Below are 16,421 nucleotides of genomic sequence, written 5' to 3'. Positions count from 1 at the left end.
GGGAGTGTGGGCATAAGGCAGATTCCGTAGTTGCACTAACTGGTGGTAGGGGGATGAAACTGTGAGGTGATGGCTCCAAGGGCGGAGTTTCTGGGTCCCTCGCTTGGAGGAATGGGAGAGGCCCAGGCGGGTGGGAAGGCGTGTATTTGAAAGCACACGCCGCGGGCGCGTCTTAGATGAAAGGTGAGCGCTGGGTGTCGGGAAATTGAGAGCCTAGAAGCTGAGCTTCAGAGCAGGCGTCACTGAGAGCGCCCAGGACCCAGTCCGCCCGTGTGCAGTGATGGTCAGGAAGAAAGGTCTCCTCAGTTTGGGCCCCTTCGCCCCATGATAAACCGGCGGATGACAAGCAGCGCTGTGCCTGCTCCCCGCCGCCCTGCTCTGCTTCCCCGGGTTAACCACACAGCACTGTGCACGGCTCTTCTCACGGGAAAGCCTCACCTCTCCATGCGTCAGCCTGCAAGACCCCTGCCGGTCCTCCTACGTTTTTACTCACAGACACTGCGATAGGAGCCTATTTCCTTTGGATTCTGAGCGCACAATTTGGCGGCTAGCTCACTGGTTGACAGATGACACTCTTGGCAAGGTTCCCTTAACATCTTTTTTTTTTTTTTCCTCACTTCTCAAGAGAAAAAGCAAGTCTGCCTCCCCCAAGGCAGGATTTGGGTTTCCTGGAAAGCTCTGTCCTGGGTGTGTTGGAAGCTGCATTTCCACCCCCTTGACCTAAGTCTGCAGAGGGGTCGGGGCAGCTGTGGCCTCTCAGCTGCTGAGTGGTTGTCCCACCCATCTAAGTAAACAAAGCCCTAAGTTACCTGTCAGCCTACCAAGTGCGGCACGTGTGCGATTTGATTTTTTTTTTTTTTTTTTTGGCCTACTTGTTGTGAATGAGGTCCAAGCAAATGTTTCTCTCACAAGATCATCTAAGTGGATTCTCAGCTGACAGCTGTTTTCAGTTTCAGATCTAATTTGGTTCTAGCCCTGGGAGCTTTTATCTTTTATCTTTCCCCGTACCTGGACCCAACTGGAGGATTCTCTCTGGTAGGGGCATCTCTGCATTTCTTCAGAAACTTCTATATTTAAAGAATGGCTTGAGAAAGAGTGTTTTACTCACTAACTGATTTTTTATATGAAAACTAAAATTTAGTGTCTTTATGCTCAAGTTTTGAGAATCTCCCTTACTCTGGGCCAAACACTGATTTTCCCTAATTTTTTCTTCTGTCTCATTTGGATCTTCATGTTGAAGGAACCTAGAAATAAATCAACATAAATCCTCAAACTTCATTGTTATATATGGAATTCTGTATTGAAATGTTTATTATACACTGAGTTTTATATTGAATTGCAGAACACGAATTTTTAACTTTAAAGTTGATTAATGATCAACTATATTTCAATAAAAAATAATAAAGTTGATTAATGAAATCCCTCCTGTGTATTGTGAAAGCTATACCCTTTGTTCTAAACTAATATTGGGTGATTCTGGAGCCTGAATGTACAATGAATTTCAAAAACAAAAAATTCTAGTGTATTTCCTAAAGGTTCTTATCATCTCTCAAAAATGTCATTGGAATGACTATGTAAAAGATAAGAGGAAAAACTTTAAAGGAACCATTCACATGTATCCCATGATTGTGATGGTGAGAGAGCTTCAGGTAAAGGTCATATCATGGGAGGAAAAAACTGCCACATTGGTCAACATGCACATATGCATGCTAAGTTGCATTGGTCATGCCTCACTCTCCTATGGCTCCTCTGTCCATGAGATTCTCCAGGCAAGAATATTGGAGTGGGTTGCCGTGCCTCCTCCAGGGGATCTTCCCAACCCAGGGATCAAACCTGCATCTCTTGGGTCTCCTGCATTGGCAGGCGAGTTCTTTAGCACTAGTGACACTTGAGAAGCCCATTGTACAAAATTTGTGTTGTTCAGTTGCTAAGTCGTGTCTGACTCTTTGCAACCCCGTGGACTACAGCATATCAGGCTTCCCTGTCCTTAACTATATCCCAGAGTTTCCTCAAACTCATGTCCTTTGAGTCAATGATGACATTGAATCATCTCATCCTCTGCTGTCCCCTTCTCCCCCTGCCCTCAAGCTTTCCCAACATCAGGATCTTTTCCATTGAGTTGGCTCTTCACATCAGGTGGTCAAAGTATTGGAGCTTTCAGCTTCAGCATCAGTCCTTCAATGAACATTCAGGACTGATTTCCTATTTAGGATGGACTGGTTTGATCTTGCAGTCCAAGGAAATCTCAAGTCTTTTCCAGTGCCACAATTCAAAAGCATCAATTTCATACTCAGCCTTCTTTATGGTCCAGTTCTTACATTCATACATGACTACTGGAAAAACCGTAGCTTTGACTAGACGGACCTTTGATGGCAAAGTAGTGTCTCTGCCTTTTAATATACTGTTTAGGTTGACCATAACTTTTCTTCCAAGGAGCAAGCATTTTTTAATTTCATGGCTGCAGTCACAATCTGCAGTGATTTTGGAGCCCAAGAAAATAAAGTCTATCACTGTTTCCACTGTTTCCCCATCTATTTCCCATGAAGTGATGGGACCAGGTGCCATGATCTTAGTTTTCTGAATGTTGAGTTTTAAGCCAACTTTTTCACTCTCCTCTTTCACTGTCATCAAGAGACTCTTTAGTTCTTCCCTTTCTGCCATAAGGTTGGTGTCATCTGCATATCTGAGGTAACTGCTATTTCTCCCGGCAATCTTGATTCTAGCTTGTACTTCATCCAGCCCGGTGTTTTGCTTAATGTGCTCTGCATATAAGTTAAATAAGCAGGGTGACAATATACAACCTTAATGTACTCCTTTCCCAGTTTTGAACCAGTCCTTTGTTCCATATCCAGTTCTAACTATTGCTTCTTGACTTGCTTACAGGTTTCTAAGGAGGCAAGTAAGGTGATCTGGTATTCCTATTTCTTTAAGAGTTTTCCATAGATTTTTGTGATCCACACAGTAAAAGGCTTTCCTGTAGTCAATGAAGCAGAAGAAGATGCTTTTCTGGAATTCTCCTGTTTTTTCTCTGATTCAGTGGATGTGGGCAACTTGATCTCTGGTTCCTCGGCCTTTCCTAAATCCAGCTCATATACCTGGAAGTTCTCAGTTCATGTACTGTTGAAGCCTGGCTTGAAGGATTTTAAGCATTACCTTGCTAGCATGTGAAATGAGTGCAATTGTACGGTAGTTTGAACATTCTTTGGCATTGCCCTTCTTTGAGACTGGAATGAAGATTGACCTTTTCTAGTCCTGTGGCCACTACTGAGTTTTACAAATTTGCTGCCTTATTGAGTGCAGCACTTTCACAGCATCATCTTTTAGGATTTGAAATAGATCAGTTGAAATTGAATCATCTCCGCTAGCTTTGTTCATAGTAATGCTTTCTAAGGCCCACTTGACTTCACACTAACATGCTTCTTTCCTAATCTCTGAATTTCCAGCCATGAGTGATTTAAGCATAGGACAGTATGTTTTTCTCCCCTATGTTATCTTTCCTTTAACCCATCGTTTATCTATAGTACTCAAAAAAATTTTAATTTTAAGAATACAAATTTGAAACAAAATAGGATCTTAATCACTGAATAAAAGAATAAATATTCCTTATTTTACTGATTTGACCTTTTTATTGAAGTATAGTTAGTGTACAATCATATATAAGGTGTACAATATAGTGATGCCATTTTTAAAGTCTATACTCCATTTATAGTTATCATTAAATATTGGATATGTTCCCTGACTTAACTTTTAATTTTCCTTAAACTAGTAATATATTTTAAAATAAGAGTAGAGTTTTAAAAGAATTCAGATAGAAAGCCATTCTAACCTACATATTTGACCTGCATCATTTGAAAATATTCATATAGATGAATGAAAGTTATGTCAATTAACCCTTTTATATTATTCGTTTAGTATATTTCCTAGTCATTAGTCTCCTTTAAAAAGGTTTCTTGTATATGTAATTTTGTCACTATTTCTATTACTGTTTTCCAAACCAAAAATTCAAGTTTGATTAAATATGTCTAAAAGGTACATGACACATTGTTAGTACTGTAACTTGCACATTTTTTTTCCTATTAATTTTTGCAGGGAATTCAAGGCCATCACGGTGCAAAAGGAGAGGTATGTTTCTTCTTGCATTATGCTGTCCAGTCCTCACAGCTTAATTTTCAGTACTGTATAAATGAATCTAGCCGTTGACATTCCAAGCAGAAAATATCTTTCATGTTCTTCAAGAGTTCCTGAATAGAGATTTTCAGAATATGTAGGTACACTGAATTAGGTACGAAATGGTATGCATTTGTCAATAGTATTGATTCCTATTCTAGATTAGGAAATGTTTTTCTGCGTATTTTCCAATGAGGAATAGTGTGCATTTCTATGCCTACCTCTAGAATTTAAACTCCCTGGGAACAAGACTGTCACAGTCACTGATGTATCTCTGGTACTATGCATATTGCCTAATCAATATATGTACTAATTAATGGTTATTTGTAGGGCTGGATGGGTGGTTGATTGGATGGATAAATTGCTGTTTCATATAGTATGAAATTTCCCTCCTGATCAATTATGGTGTTTCCCAGCAGTTACCTGTATAATTTAGATATATGTTTGTATTTATTCATATCTGTATTCTTGAGGACTTTTATGGTGCAATTATACCTCCTGAAATATTTAAATAGAACTTCTGAAGATTTCGCTTGTTTTTAGAGAGGTGAAAAGGGAGAGGCTGGTGCCCGAGGTGCCACTGGAGCCAAAGGAGAGTCTGGGGTGGATGGTCTGATGGGGCCCCCAGGCCCCCAGGGGCCACCCGGGCAAGCAGGTCCTCCAGGCCCCCCAGGACTGGATGGGAAACCCGTATGTATTCTGCTTCTTTCACAGTTTTATGTTTTCATTCTTTGTACTTGGCATGTCCATGTTATAACCCCTAATAATTTGATGTAGGGGAGAGAATTTTCAGAAGAGTTTATTCGACAAGTTTGCACTGAGGTATTAAGAGGTAAGTCTCAAACATACAGATTTTAATAACTTTCAAATTTCAGAAGTCATATAAATATTTTTGTAGAAATTATAAAAGTATAAGTAAGATAAAGAGGAAAATAAAGGACATTTATCCATCTTTGTCTCTCCTATATAAGTATTTTTACATGTAACTTTTGTAATCTTTTTCATAAAGTAATTTATCATTATTTCACCATTGATTAAATTTTCTTTTCTGATATAATTCTAGTAATTTTATTCCCCAATATGACACTTAAAATTTAACAGTTTCTTTTAGGAAGGTACTTTTCCCCTTTATTTAAAGCAATTTCCACAATAAAATTATTATAAACAGCAATGGATATTTCCTAGTTAAGTTTCTAGAAATGAAGTTATTGGCCAAGAGTTAAGCATCTGTAAATCTTTTTTTTTAAATTATAAGTGATTATTAATGTCCACTCACCATTTAAACATAAGAGTTGGGGTTTCTTTGCTTTCAAGCCCAGTTACCTGTCTTACTTCAAAGTGGAAGAATTCAAAGCTGTGATCATTGCCAGCCCCAGCATGGCTCCCCTGGTATTCCAGGGCCACCCGGTCCCATGGGCCCAGAAGGTCCCCGAGGATTCCCTGGTTTGCCAGGAAGAGATGGTGTTCCCGGATTAATGGGAGCTCCGGGACGCCCAGGTGCCAAAGGACTAAAAGGTACTTAGTTTGTATGTGTAAGCAAATGAACAACAGAAAAAGATATTTTTTGTATTCACCTCTTAAAGTGATTTAATAGGCAAGAGTTCATGTTTGTCTTCTTGAAGACAAAAAATTTTTCTATCCCTACATCTTTAAATAATTTGTCAGCTGAGTTAAAGAATAATTATTGTATTTTTTGAAAGCATATCCTAAAGTCAAGAGAGAAAGTTCAAGGTTATGAAGCATGTGAACTTATAAATCAGAAAATGTTGACAATGAACTTAGAAATTTTGTTTGAGTCCAATAGTGTCTTTAAATAGAACATCACAGACACCATTTCCTTTATTTTGACTTTGGTAATGTTTGTTACTGTATTCAACATTGTTTTCTGTTATAAGAAAAATCAGAGACTTTGCTGGTGGTCCAGTGGTTGAGGCTTAGCCTTCTAATACAGAGGGCATAGGTTCAATCCCTGGTCAATGAACTGCGATCCCTCATGTCTTGGGGCCAAAAAACTAAAACATTAAAAAAAAAAAATAGTGGATGCAGTGTTGTGTCAAATGCAATAAAGACATTAAAAATGGTCCACATTAAAAAAAAATCTTAAAAAAAAAAGAATTAGGTTTTGCAACCAAACTTTCTAATAGTAGGCCACAACTTAACTGCTCTTTGCCTTTGAATGTTTATGTGAAATGTTGGTTGATAATTATTTCCTTTTAGTTTAATATGATTTGAACAATTTAGATGTTTCATCAAAGGAACAGCTGTGATTAACAGAAAGGGCTAAATAATAAAATTAATTCCAATAATTTTCCTTTCTTAATATTTAATCTCATTATGTTTCTAAAGCATTAATTATTTTAAAAATTGTGGCTTAAAAAATTCTCTTTCCCATTAGTAATAATAAATAGGTGGTAAGTAATAATAAGTAGGTGAAACTTTTTTAAAGATTTATTTTTCTTTAATGTATATATTAACAGCTTTGAAAGAAACAATCTAAGGAGGAAGTGATTTTATGGGAAAAGTAAGCTTATTCACCTCTCTGACACTCTGCAGGCCTCCCTGGACGGAACGGGGCAAAGGGGAGCCAAGGACTTGGATACCCTGGAGCACAAGGTCCTCCTGGTCCCCCAGGTAAGAACTGGTGATGCTCATAAGTGTTCCTTCACATTTTGCTTTAGGAAAATCGCCATAGATCTATGTCCAAAGATTTGAAATCGAGACTTTTCTTTCCTTTTTTGAGTGATTCACATTCAGCACATTGAGATCTAACTACTCGAAGTTTTATCCTATATTACATTCATGAATCATTCACGATTCCCTCTCACTTATCATTTAGATTCTTTAGAATACCACTCCTTAGACTAGATCTCATATGGGTTTCAGTTGCTCATGACTATCTAATGTATATCACTGTCTGTATCACGGTCTTATCTTTATGATTATCAGTTCAGTCAGTCGCTCAGTCATGTCCGACTCTTTGCGACCCCATGAATCACAGCACGCCAGGCCTCCCTGTCCATCACCAACTCCCGGAACCCAAAATAATACTGAAATGGACTCAAAAGCCAAACTCTGCTAGCTGTGTTAACTTTGCTTTGCCTCAGTTTTCTCATTTGTAAAATAGTGATGAGATGTTATTTCAGTTCAGTTCAGTTCGTTCGCTCAGTTGTGTCTGACTCTTTGTGACCCCATGAACTGCAGCACACCAGGCTTCCCTGTCTCTCACCAACTACTGGAGTTTACTCAAACTCATGTCCATTGAGTCGGTGATACCGTCCAACCATCTCATCCTCTGTCATACCCTTCTCCTCCTGCCTTCAATCATTCCCAGCATCAGGGTCTTTTCAAATGAGTCAGTTCTTAGCATCAGGTGGCCAAAGTATTGGAGTTTCAGCTTCAGCATCAATCCTTCCAATGAATATTCAGGAGTGATTTCCTTTAGGATGGACTGGTTGGATCTTCTTGCAGCTCAAGGGACTCTCAAGAGTCTTTTGCAACCCCACAGTTCAAAAACATCAGTTCTTTGGCACTCAGCTTTCTTTGTATCATGACACTGTTGGATGATTAAATGAGTTAATATATGTTGTGCTCTCAGACAGTGTATGACAACCAAAGCTGTGTTTTCAATAAATGTGCATCATCACTATTATTTTAGACGTTACTACTTTTTGAGGCTTTCAGGTGGAGCAGATGATTCAATAATTTGTTCAAAGCATTTTGAACAATACTTAAGTGTCAAATAAACATTTATTAGTAGTAATAGCAGGAACTATTAGTGATAGAGAGTGCTCCCAAACCGCACTGCTCCATCCCCAAACCTAAATATTTTGGTCACGAACTTTAAAAGGCCAGTGTCTTGATTTAATTTTCCATTCTTTGAGCATGCTAGTTGAACTAAATTATGGTTTACAAATTGGTGTTATAATACCATTGTATATGGATTATTATGATATTATGCTAATGACAATGTATTTCAATGTGGAAACTATATACCTATAATGAAAATAGTCATTTTGACTGCAAATATGGCACAAAAGTGACTTAATTAAAGTGTTTGCTTACTGATATATTACTGGCAAATCTAAAATAATATTGGCAAAAGTAAGCTGAAAGTAAGACATAGTTTAGCCACAAATTGAAATCTTAAAATTGTGAAAATGTGAAATCCACAAATTGAAATCTTAAAATGTTAGCTCTGTGTCTTCATTAGCTGCATGATTTCTGTAATAACACAGCTTGGCTTAGTTTTGGAAAATTATTTTTGGATAGTTCTTTTCCAAATGGAAGGCATATAGAATTATCAAGAGGATTCCTTCTCTTTCCACTTTGAGTACAAATATGTAAAATGTTGAAGAGAGTCTTTTTCCCAGTTTACATGATTTACAGATTGAGCTGTGTCAGCCCAGAAACAAACTCTGTGTTCATATATTGCTATTGTTCCATCATAGGTCCAGAAGGGCCCCCTGGAATAAGCAAAGAAGGTCCTCCTGGAGACCCAGGCCTCCCTGGCAAAGATGGAGACCACGGAAAACCCGGAATCCAAGGACAGCCAGGCGCCCCGGGCATCTGTGATCCATCGCTGTGTTTTAGTGTCATTGTTGGAAGAGACCCCTTTAGAAAAGGACCAAACTATTAGTTTCTGGTGCCTCGTCCAGTAGCCTTGGCATGGTGCTCTTCTTTTGTGGTCTTTGCATCTCAGGAAGATAACAACAGTAATCCCTTGAAAAGAAACTCAAGTACCTCGGTGTTTTTATTATTGTTTTTCCTTAGGAAAAATATAGAAAAGGTCACGTATACTGATTTTAAAGGCTCCTCAGTTCTTTGGACCCTTTAGATTGGTAGCATTAACTAAATCTCAAGGGTTTCTTATAAGTCCATTCGTTTTAATCAAAGTTGAATATATATGTAAAAAAAAAAACCACCATTGCCTGTCAGCCAGTCAGTTTCAGTCACTGTGAAAATTTCACATTCAGCCTCTGTGCAGCAGAGTATTTGAGTTCAATTTCTTGTCTGTGTGAATTTCATGTTTCATAGCTCATTCTTCTACATTAGCTGAAACGTGCATCTGGCCGTGGGAAATGAGATCAGGGCTGATATTCAGCTTGGGAACAGACTGTATCACCACATGAGCACTATTCCAGCGTCTGTGCTTATCAGACAGGGTTTAGCCATTCGGTGCTTTGAATATCACCTGTGAAAGAGATTAATGTGTTTCTTACTCCGTTTGCAAATTCTCAAATGATTCAATGAATGATGATGCTAAAAAGAGTAATGATTACATTGGGAATGGTCTAAATATGAACCATTAAAGACATTCTGGAGAAAAAGGTTCATTAGACCTGGTCAATATGTTCCAAGGAATCATGAGTTCAGAAACACTAAAAATGCTTTCTTCTTCATACCTGCTTAGTAATGGGAATGTTTGTGGCATGCCTTCATTTTCCATTTCATTTACTGTATGTGTATGTTTATATATGTTGACGTTTATTGTAACAAAGCTAATGGGAATCAGTGCTCTAGTTGACAGGAAAGGTAACTCCATAGATCCTAGGATGTCTTGAGAATTTTTTAGCAGACTAAAATATTTTAAACAATCTTGTTGTACTGTACTTAATGCTTTTGTAAGGAATGTAACTTGAGATAGTCCATCCTTATCATGCTCTAAATTTGTTACATGCTTGTTATTCAGAATACAATAAAATCGTGTAAAAGCTTGAATGCAGCATTTTTTATACTTACTTATAAGTGATTTTGAGTTTATTATGCATTGCAATGATCATTTATTTAGCGGGTGTACTTTATTAACTTATTTACCCTATTTTTAAATGACTGATTCACATGAAATAAGAACATAGAAACTGGGTTGTGTGCCACTTGCCTGGGCAGATAAAGGCCCTGCTTCCTGGCCCAGGAATGGCTGGTGACCAGAGTTTAGCTTAATTGATGATATGTCCTTCGGTGACTTTGATGAGGACCTTGGAGGGGACTGAAGCCCATACATTCAGCAGCTGAATCAGCTTAAGGCTTGTGTTGGTGGTCTGTCTCCAGCAAAGCCCCAGGTGTCTGTTAGACCTGACCAAGCTACTCCCCCTGCTAATTATACCATTTTGTGGGAGACCTGGTGAAGGGGAAGAATGGGAACTTCCTTCTGCCCCTTGTTCCTTCAACCAGCTTGGAGCACATGTGATGCTGAAAACTCAGCCTCTGTTTTCCAGTGCTAAATTGAATCTCAGAGAGAGTTTTGGGTAAAATAGAAAAGAATAGCTGTATTGCTTTGCCAGGCAGAAGGGGACATAGGGGGCTGTTGTCCTTGGAGGCTGTGTGTCTCAACCTGGGAGGATTTGGTGAGGAGTTTTTATTGCAATGATTCAAAGGCAGCGTTGCTGATACGGTGCGGCATGTGCAGGGTCTGCATTCCTCTAATCTGGTCTCAGGTGACCTCTTGATCTCTTGATGAGCTTCTTTGGTTCCTTTAATCTCGCCCCGGGTGGTCTTCTCTGGAATGAAGAATGCTGACATCTGCCATTTACTGGGGGCTTTAGTTCCTGGGGGACCAGGACCCTGGCTGTGCTGGTGTTTCCTGACTGTTTCTCCCTTGTCTCTTCCCTGATTAGCGACTGTTTGAACTTGCCGTTTGGACTCAGGGAAGGTGATGGAGGTTGGAGGCTGTCCCCTACAAACAAGAAACGGGACAGAAAAGCTTCCATGTTCAGGGGCCCCACAAGGTCCTGCTCAGTTTCACATGGGCGTGAAGTGCACAGAATTGGCCAGGGACACAGTGGTGATGCAGGCATGTGGTCCAGCACGAGGACACTCATGTCTAAAAAGAAACAGGTAGAGCAACAGGGGATTGCTATATAATCATCCTAAAATAGGAGAAAATGCTATGGAAATGTATGCGCACATGCATGCTAAGCCACTTCTGTCGTGTCCAAGTCCTGTGATCCCATGGACCGTAGCCCCCCAGGCTCCCCTGTCCATGGGATTCTCCAGGCAAGAATCCTGGGGTAGGTTGCCATGCCCTCCTCTAGGGGATCTTCCCAGCCCAAGAATTGGACACACATCTGTCTCGTGCATTGGCAGGTGAGTTCTTTACCACTAACGCCACCTGGGAAGCCCATATAAGTGTATAGAATGATGCTATGGACTAACTAAATTGTGTCACTTCCAAATTCATATGTTGAAACCCTAACTCCCTATGGGACTCTGTTTGGAAATTAAGGTTTTAGGCTGTGATTATGGTTAGATAAGTTCATAAGAATGGTGTACTAATCCTGTACAATCAGTGGCCTCTTCTCATATGTCTGCATATGAGGAAAGGCCACATAAGCACACAGTGATTTGAGAGCTAGGAAATTATCTTACTAACTAAGCCAGACAGAAAATGATGAGAACAATACCGATGAACTATTTTCAAACAGAAACATATTCACAGACATAGAAAACAACTTTATGGTTACCAAAGGGGAAAGGAGGGAGGAGGGACAAATTAGGAGTGTGGGACTAAGAGACATACACTACTGTATATAAAATAGATCAACAACAAGGACCCACCATATAGCACATGTCTTGTAATAACCTTCAATGGAAGAGATTATAAAATAGAATATGTATTTGTATATCCATGTATACTTGAATCACTTTGCTGTATACTTGAAACTAACACAATAATTGTAAATCAACTGTATTTCAATGTTAAAAAAAGTTGCATTAAAAAAAGGCCAAGGACTTCCCTGCTGGTCCAGTGGCTAAGACACCTTGCTCCCAATGCGGGGGACCCAGGTTCATTTGCTGCTCAGGGAACTAAATCCCACATGCCACAGCCAAGATTTCCTGTGCCACAACAGCAAGATCCCACAGCCGCAAGGAAAACCAAAGGTCCTTGTGCTATAGCTAAGACCTGGCATGGACAAACACACAAGTAATAAATACTTTAAAAGAAGCCAGGAGGATCACCAGCATTGATCTTGCGCTTTCAGTCTCTAGGACCAAGAGCAAATCCATTTTTATTGTGTGAGCCACCCTGTGTGTGGTGTTATATATGGGAGCTCAAGCTGCAAAACATACGAGGGTGGAGAAAAATCCCTTAAAGCCATGATTATAAGCTGAGATTGGAAGGCTAGGAGACATTAGCAGGCCAAGTCATATAAAGGGAATGAAAATGAACAAAATCTGGAAAACTGAGAACAAAACCTAGGGAATAAAAATCGTCTTTACTTTCAGTATCTGCTTTCAAAATTGTTATCTAAAGGTGAAATATTTCTGTAATTTAGCATGGTAGAGGGTATGTGCTAATATAGTCTTGCCTAACAAATTAGTTGGTACTAATTTTAGACTAACTCATAAACTACAGATGTTTGAAGAATGAGCAAGTGGATGAGTTTGTTCTACAAGTACGTTTTGACCACAACGGTGCACCAGCATCTCGAGTGCCTCTTAGTGTAGTTACAAGGGCATGGCTTCTGTAGTGAGGTTGCCTGGGTTCAAATTTCCACTTTCTTTTTCTAGTAAGAGTCTTCAGGAAATGTCTTAATCTATTTGTGCCTAAATTTCTTCACATATTAAAAGAGGAATTTTAGTAGTATTTGTTTTTCAGTCACTAAGTTGTGTCTGACTTTTTGTGACCCCATGAACTGCAGCATGTCAGTCTTCCCGGTTCTCCACGACCTACTGGAGTTTGCTCAAATTCATGTCCACTGAGTCAGTGATGCTATTGACCATCTGTCTCACCCCCTTCACCTTTCGCCTTCAGTCTTTCCCAGCATCAACTTCTTTTTCAGTGAGTCGGCTCTTTGCCTCAGGTGGCTGAAGTATTGGAGCTTCAACTTTAGCATCAGTCCTTCCAATGAATATTCAGGGTTGATTCCCTTTAGGATTGATTGGTTTGAACTCCTTGCAGTCCAAGGGAATTTAAAGAGTTTTCTCGAGCGCCACAGTTCAAAAGCATCAATTCTTTATGGGCCAGCTCTTACATCCATACATACATGACTATTGGAAAAACCATAGCTTTGACTCTACAGACCTTTGTCAGCAAAGTGTCATCTTTGCCTTTGAATACACTGTCTAGCTTTGTCATAGCTTTCCTTCCAAGAGCAAGCATTTTTTTTTTTAATTTTGTGGCTACAGTCACTGTGTACAGTGATTTTGAAGCCCAAGAATATAAAATCTGAAACTGCTCCACTTAACCCCCTTCTATTGGCCGTGAAATGATGGGAACAGATGCCATGATCTTAGTTTTTTATAATATTGTTTCAAGTCAGTTTTTTCACTCTAATCTTTCACCTTCATCAAGAGGCTCCTTAGTTTCTCTTCACTTTCTGCCATTAGAGTGGAACCATCTGCATATCTGAGGTTGTTGATATTTCTCCCAGAAATATTGATTCCAGCTTTTGATTCATCCAATGTATTTTGCATGATGCACTCTGCCTAGAAGTTAAATAAGCAGGGTGACAATATACAGCCTTGACACACTCCTTTCCCAATTTTGAACGAGTCAGTGGTTCCAAGTCCGATTCTAACTATTGCTTCTTGACCTACATACAGGCTTCTCACCACACAGGTAAGGTGGTCTGTATTCCCATCTCTTTAAGAATTTTTCACAGTTTGTTTTTGACCCACACAGTCAAAGGCTTTCATGTACTAAATGAAGCAGAAATAGATGTTTTTCTGGGATTCCCTTGCTTTTTGTCTCTGATCAAAGGAATGTTGGCAATTTGAAGTTAGAAGACACTTGCTCCTTGGAAGGAAAGCTATGACAAACCCACATAGCTTATTAAAAAGCAGAGATATCACTTTGCCAACAAAGGTCCCCATAGTCAAAGCTATGATTTTTCCAGTTGTCATGTACAGATGTGAGAGTTGGACCACAAAGAAGGCTGAACACTGAAGAATTGATGCTTTTGACTTGTGGTGCTAGAGAAGACTCTAAAATCCCGTGGACTGCAAAGGGATCAAAGTAGTCAATCCTAAGGAAATCAACCTTGAATATTCTTTGGAAGGACTGATGCTAAAGCTCCAATACTTTGGCCACCTCAAGGGAAGAGCTGACTCACTGGAAAAGACCCTGGGGCAGGAAATCACTGACGGCAAAAGGAGAAGGGATGTCAGAGGCTAGATGGTTAGATCACTGATTCATGGGACAGGGATTTGAGCAAACTTCAGGATGTCGTGGAGGACAGGAGAGCCTGGTGTGCTGCTGTCCATGGGGTCGCAAACGTCGGTTAAGACAGCCGCTGAACAAGAACAAGCAGCAAAACCTTGGGGCTAATCACCTTCAGGCATTTTATCTGTATTTCATTTCATTAGTCCCATTTAGATCAACTGTATTTTCATCCTGGTTCTTAGAGCTTTACCAGATGATTATTTCATTTCCATCATAAAGAGACTTTCAGTTGAGATGGAGCTGCAGTTGAGATGGAGCTGCATATAATTCCTTTTCCGTTTTTTTTCTGGTTGAGGTTTTGTTGCTTTACAAAGTTGTGTTGCCAATCATTCCCTCTGTTCCCAGTAGAGGGCAGTGAAATACACACGCACAAACCCCCACACACACCAAAAACAAGCTATGAAAACTTACTGCATTAATCATATAAACTATCGCTGTGTATAGTTAGCCTGAACATTTTTTTCAGTTTTGTAAGTACAGTTAGGTTTACATCCTTAAAACAGAATTGTTCCAAAGGAGAAAAGAATCACGAGGTCTTTATAAATTGAAAACCTAAGCCAGAGGGAATGAAGCCACTTATACCTTGATGTCTTACCGGTCCACTTGATCCTGGAGTGATTTAGTTTATTGAAGTAGAGTACTCTGGCTAGGACCTTTGATGATATCTTCAGAGTGATAACTTTTCAGGGAGAGGTGGCAGCTCACTTTTTGGAGTCTTCAATTACAGGTCGGTCTCTTTGGCTGCTGTCTTAGCTGCGTTGTGTCTGAGGAAGGCAGAAAACCGGCCTTGCCATTATGCAGTGATTCCAGTGAAGAGTCAAACGTCACAACCTCTAATCTGGGACAGCACGTGGTATAAATCATTAACACAACAGATGAGCAGCTCTGTGGCTAAAACATTAACAACCGAATTGTTGACGGTTATGAGGCATGATGGAGAAACAGAAAGAAACTCAAAGTCTGTTTGCAGTTTAAAAACGAAAGACCAGAAACAAACCCAGACTTTAGTTAAATTGAGCTGCAAAGGCTTTAACAAAACATTTTCTTAAAAGCTACATAGAAAATTTTCTTTTGCTCCAAATAGCACATTTGAAATAAGGAACATTACTGTTCCTACGCACTAAGGTATTTTTGATCCCCACCTTACCTTCCCCTAAAGTAAGTTTTCATGTAAAAATTTTGAGTAAATAGATTTCAAAAGGACAACTTGAAGTAGCTGACAGAAGTCTCATTCTGAATAAGAGAGAGTGACAAGATGTTTTCCCCATCTTGAAGGAGGAAACAGAACAGGCTCCTTGAAAGCAGGAACCCATCTTGGATTTTGAGCTGTGTGCCCTGTGGGCTTTGAGCTATGTGCCCTGTATCTACGGAAACGACATACCAACTGGAAAACCAGACCCCCCCCCCGCCCCCGCCGATGGAAGAGCCCCAGTGCTCGTACCTAGACTCTCTGTCACCTAAAAGAATACCCTAATTATCTGTGTAACCAAATAGAATCATAAATTCTATTATGTTTATTGGGGTATGACCACAGGCCTATTGATAATTGTCCACTTGTCAACTACCTAGGCTTAAGGCTTACGAATCGCGGGTTAACTTTGATTGTATCTTTCTTTTCCTTTGTTCAGCCTAGTTTCAGAGAATTTTGGGAGGTGAGTTTGAGCATGTACACTTAGGGTATATAAGATTTTCACAAAAACTGGTCGGGGTCCTTGGCTAAGCGGAGACTCTGCCTTGGGCCAGCTGGTGTAACAAACTGCCCTCCACTATCTGCATTGTCCTTCTGAGTGAGTTTGTTTCCCGGAACACGGGGCTGCAACAATCTCAGTGTCCAATTCAAAATAATATTACATCAAATTGGAAACATGTCTATAGATCCTACAGAGTGAAATTCAAAGGGAAATTTTGAAATAGGTAATTCCAAAATAATAATAATAATAATAATGTTAAGAGAGTCCTGTGATATGTGACCCTGGATGAATCTGATAACTTCCCTGATTTTTTTTTTTAATCTCTAAAACAAAGGGTTTAAGTTATCATGTTTTGCAACTCTGACTGCATTAAAATCACCAAGGGAGCTTCAAAAATATTC

General features: G+C 39.6%; 1 protein-coding gene across 2 annotated transcripts in view; it reads left to right on the top strand.

Annotated features, from left to right (window-relative positions):
- COL21A1 (collagen type XXI alpha 1 chain) overlaps positions 1-9,885 on the top strand; it is a 254,450-nt gene extending 244,565 nt beyond the window's left edge. For both annotated transcript variants that reach the window (XM_018039271.1, XM_018039272.1), the window contains 6 exons: positions 4,090-4,122; positions 4,711-4,857; positions 4,945-4,999; positions 5,482-5,682; positions 6,721-6,798; positions 8,616-9,885. In XM_018039271.1, coding sequence (XP_017894760.1) covers positions 4,090-4,122; positions 4,711-4,857; positions 4,945-4,999; positions 5,482-5,682; positions 6,721-6,798; positions 8,616-8,803 — 702 coding nt within the window. In that variant the 3' untranslated portion in view covers positions 8,804-9,885. The remainder of the gene's footprint in view (positions 1-4,089; positions 4,123-4,710; positions 4,858-4,944; positions 5,000-5,481; positions 5,683-6,720; positions 6,799-8,615) is intronic.

Source organism: Capra hircus, chromosome 23 (genome assembly GCF_001704415.2).
Source record: "Capra hircus breed San Clemente chromosome 23, ASM170441v1, whole genome shotgun sequence".
Classification (NCBI taxonomy): Eukaryota; Metazoa; Chordata; class Mammalia; order Artiodactyla; family Bovidae; genus Capra; species Capra hircus.
Note: the sequence above shows the minus strand (reverse complement) of the source record. Positions and strands in the feature narration are given on the sequence as shown.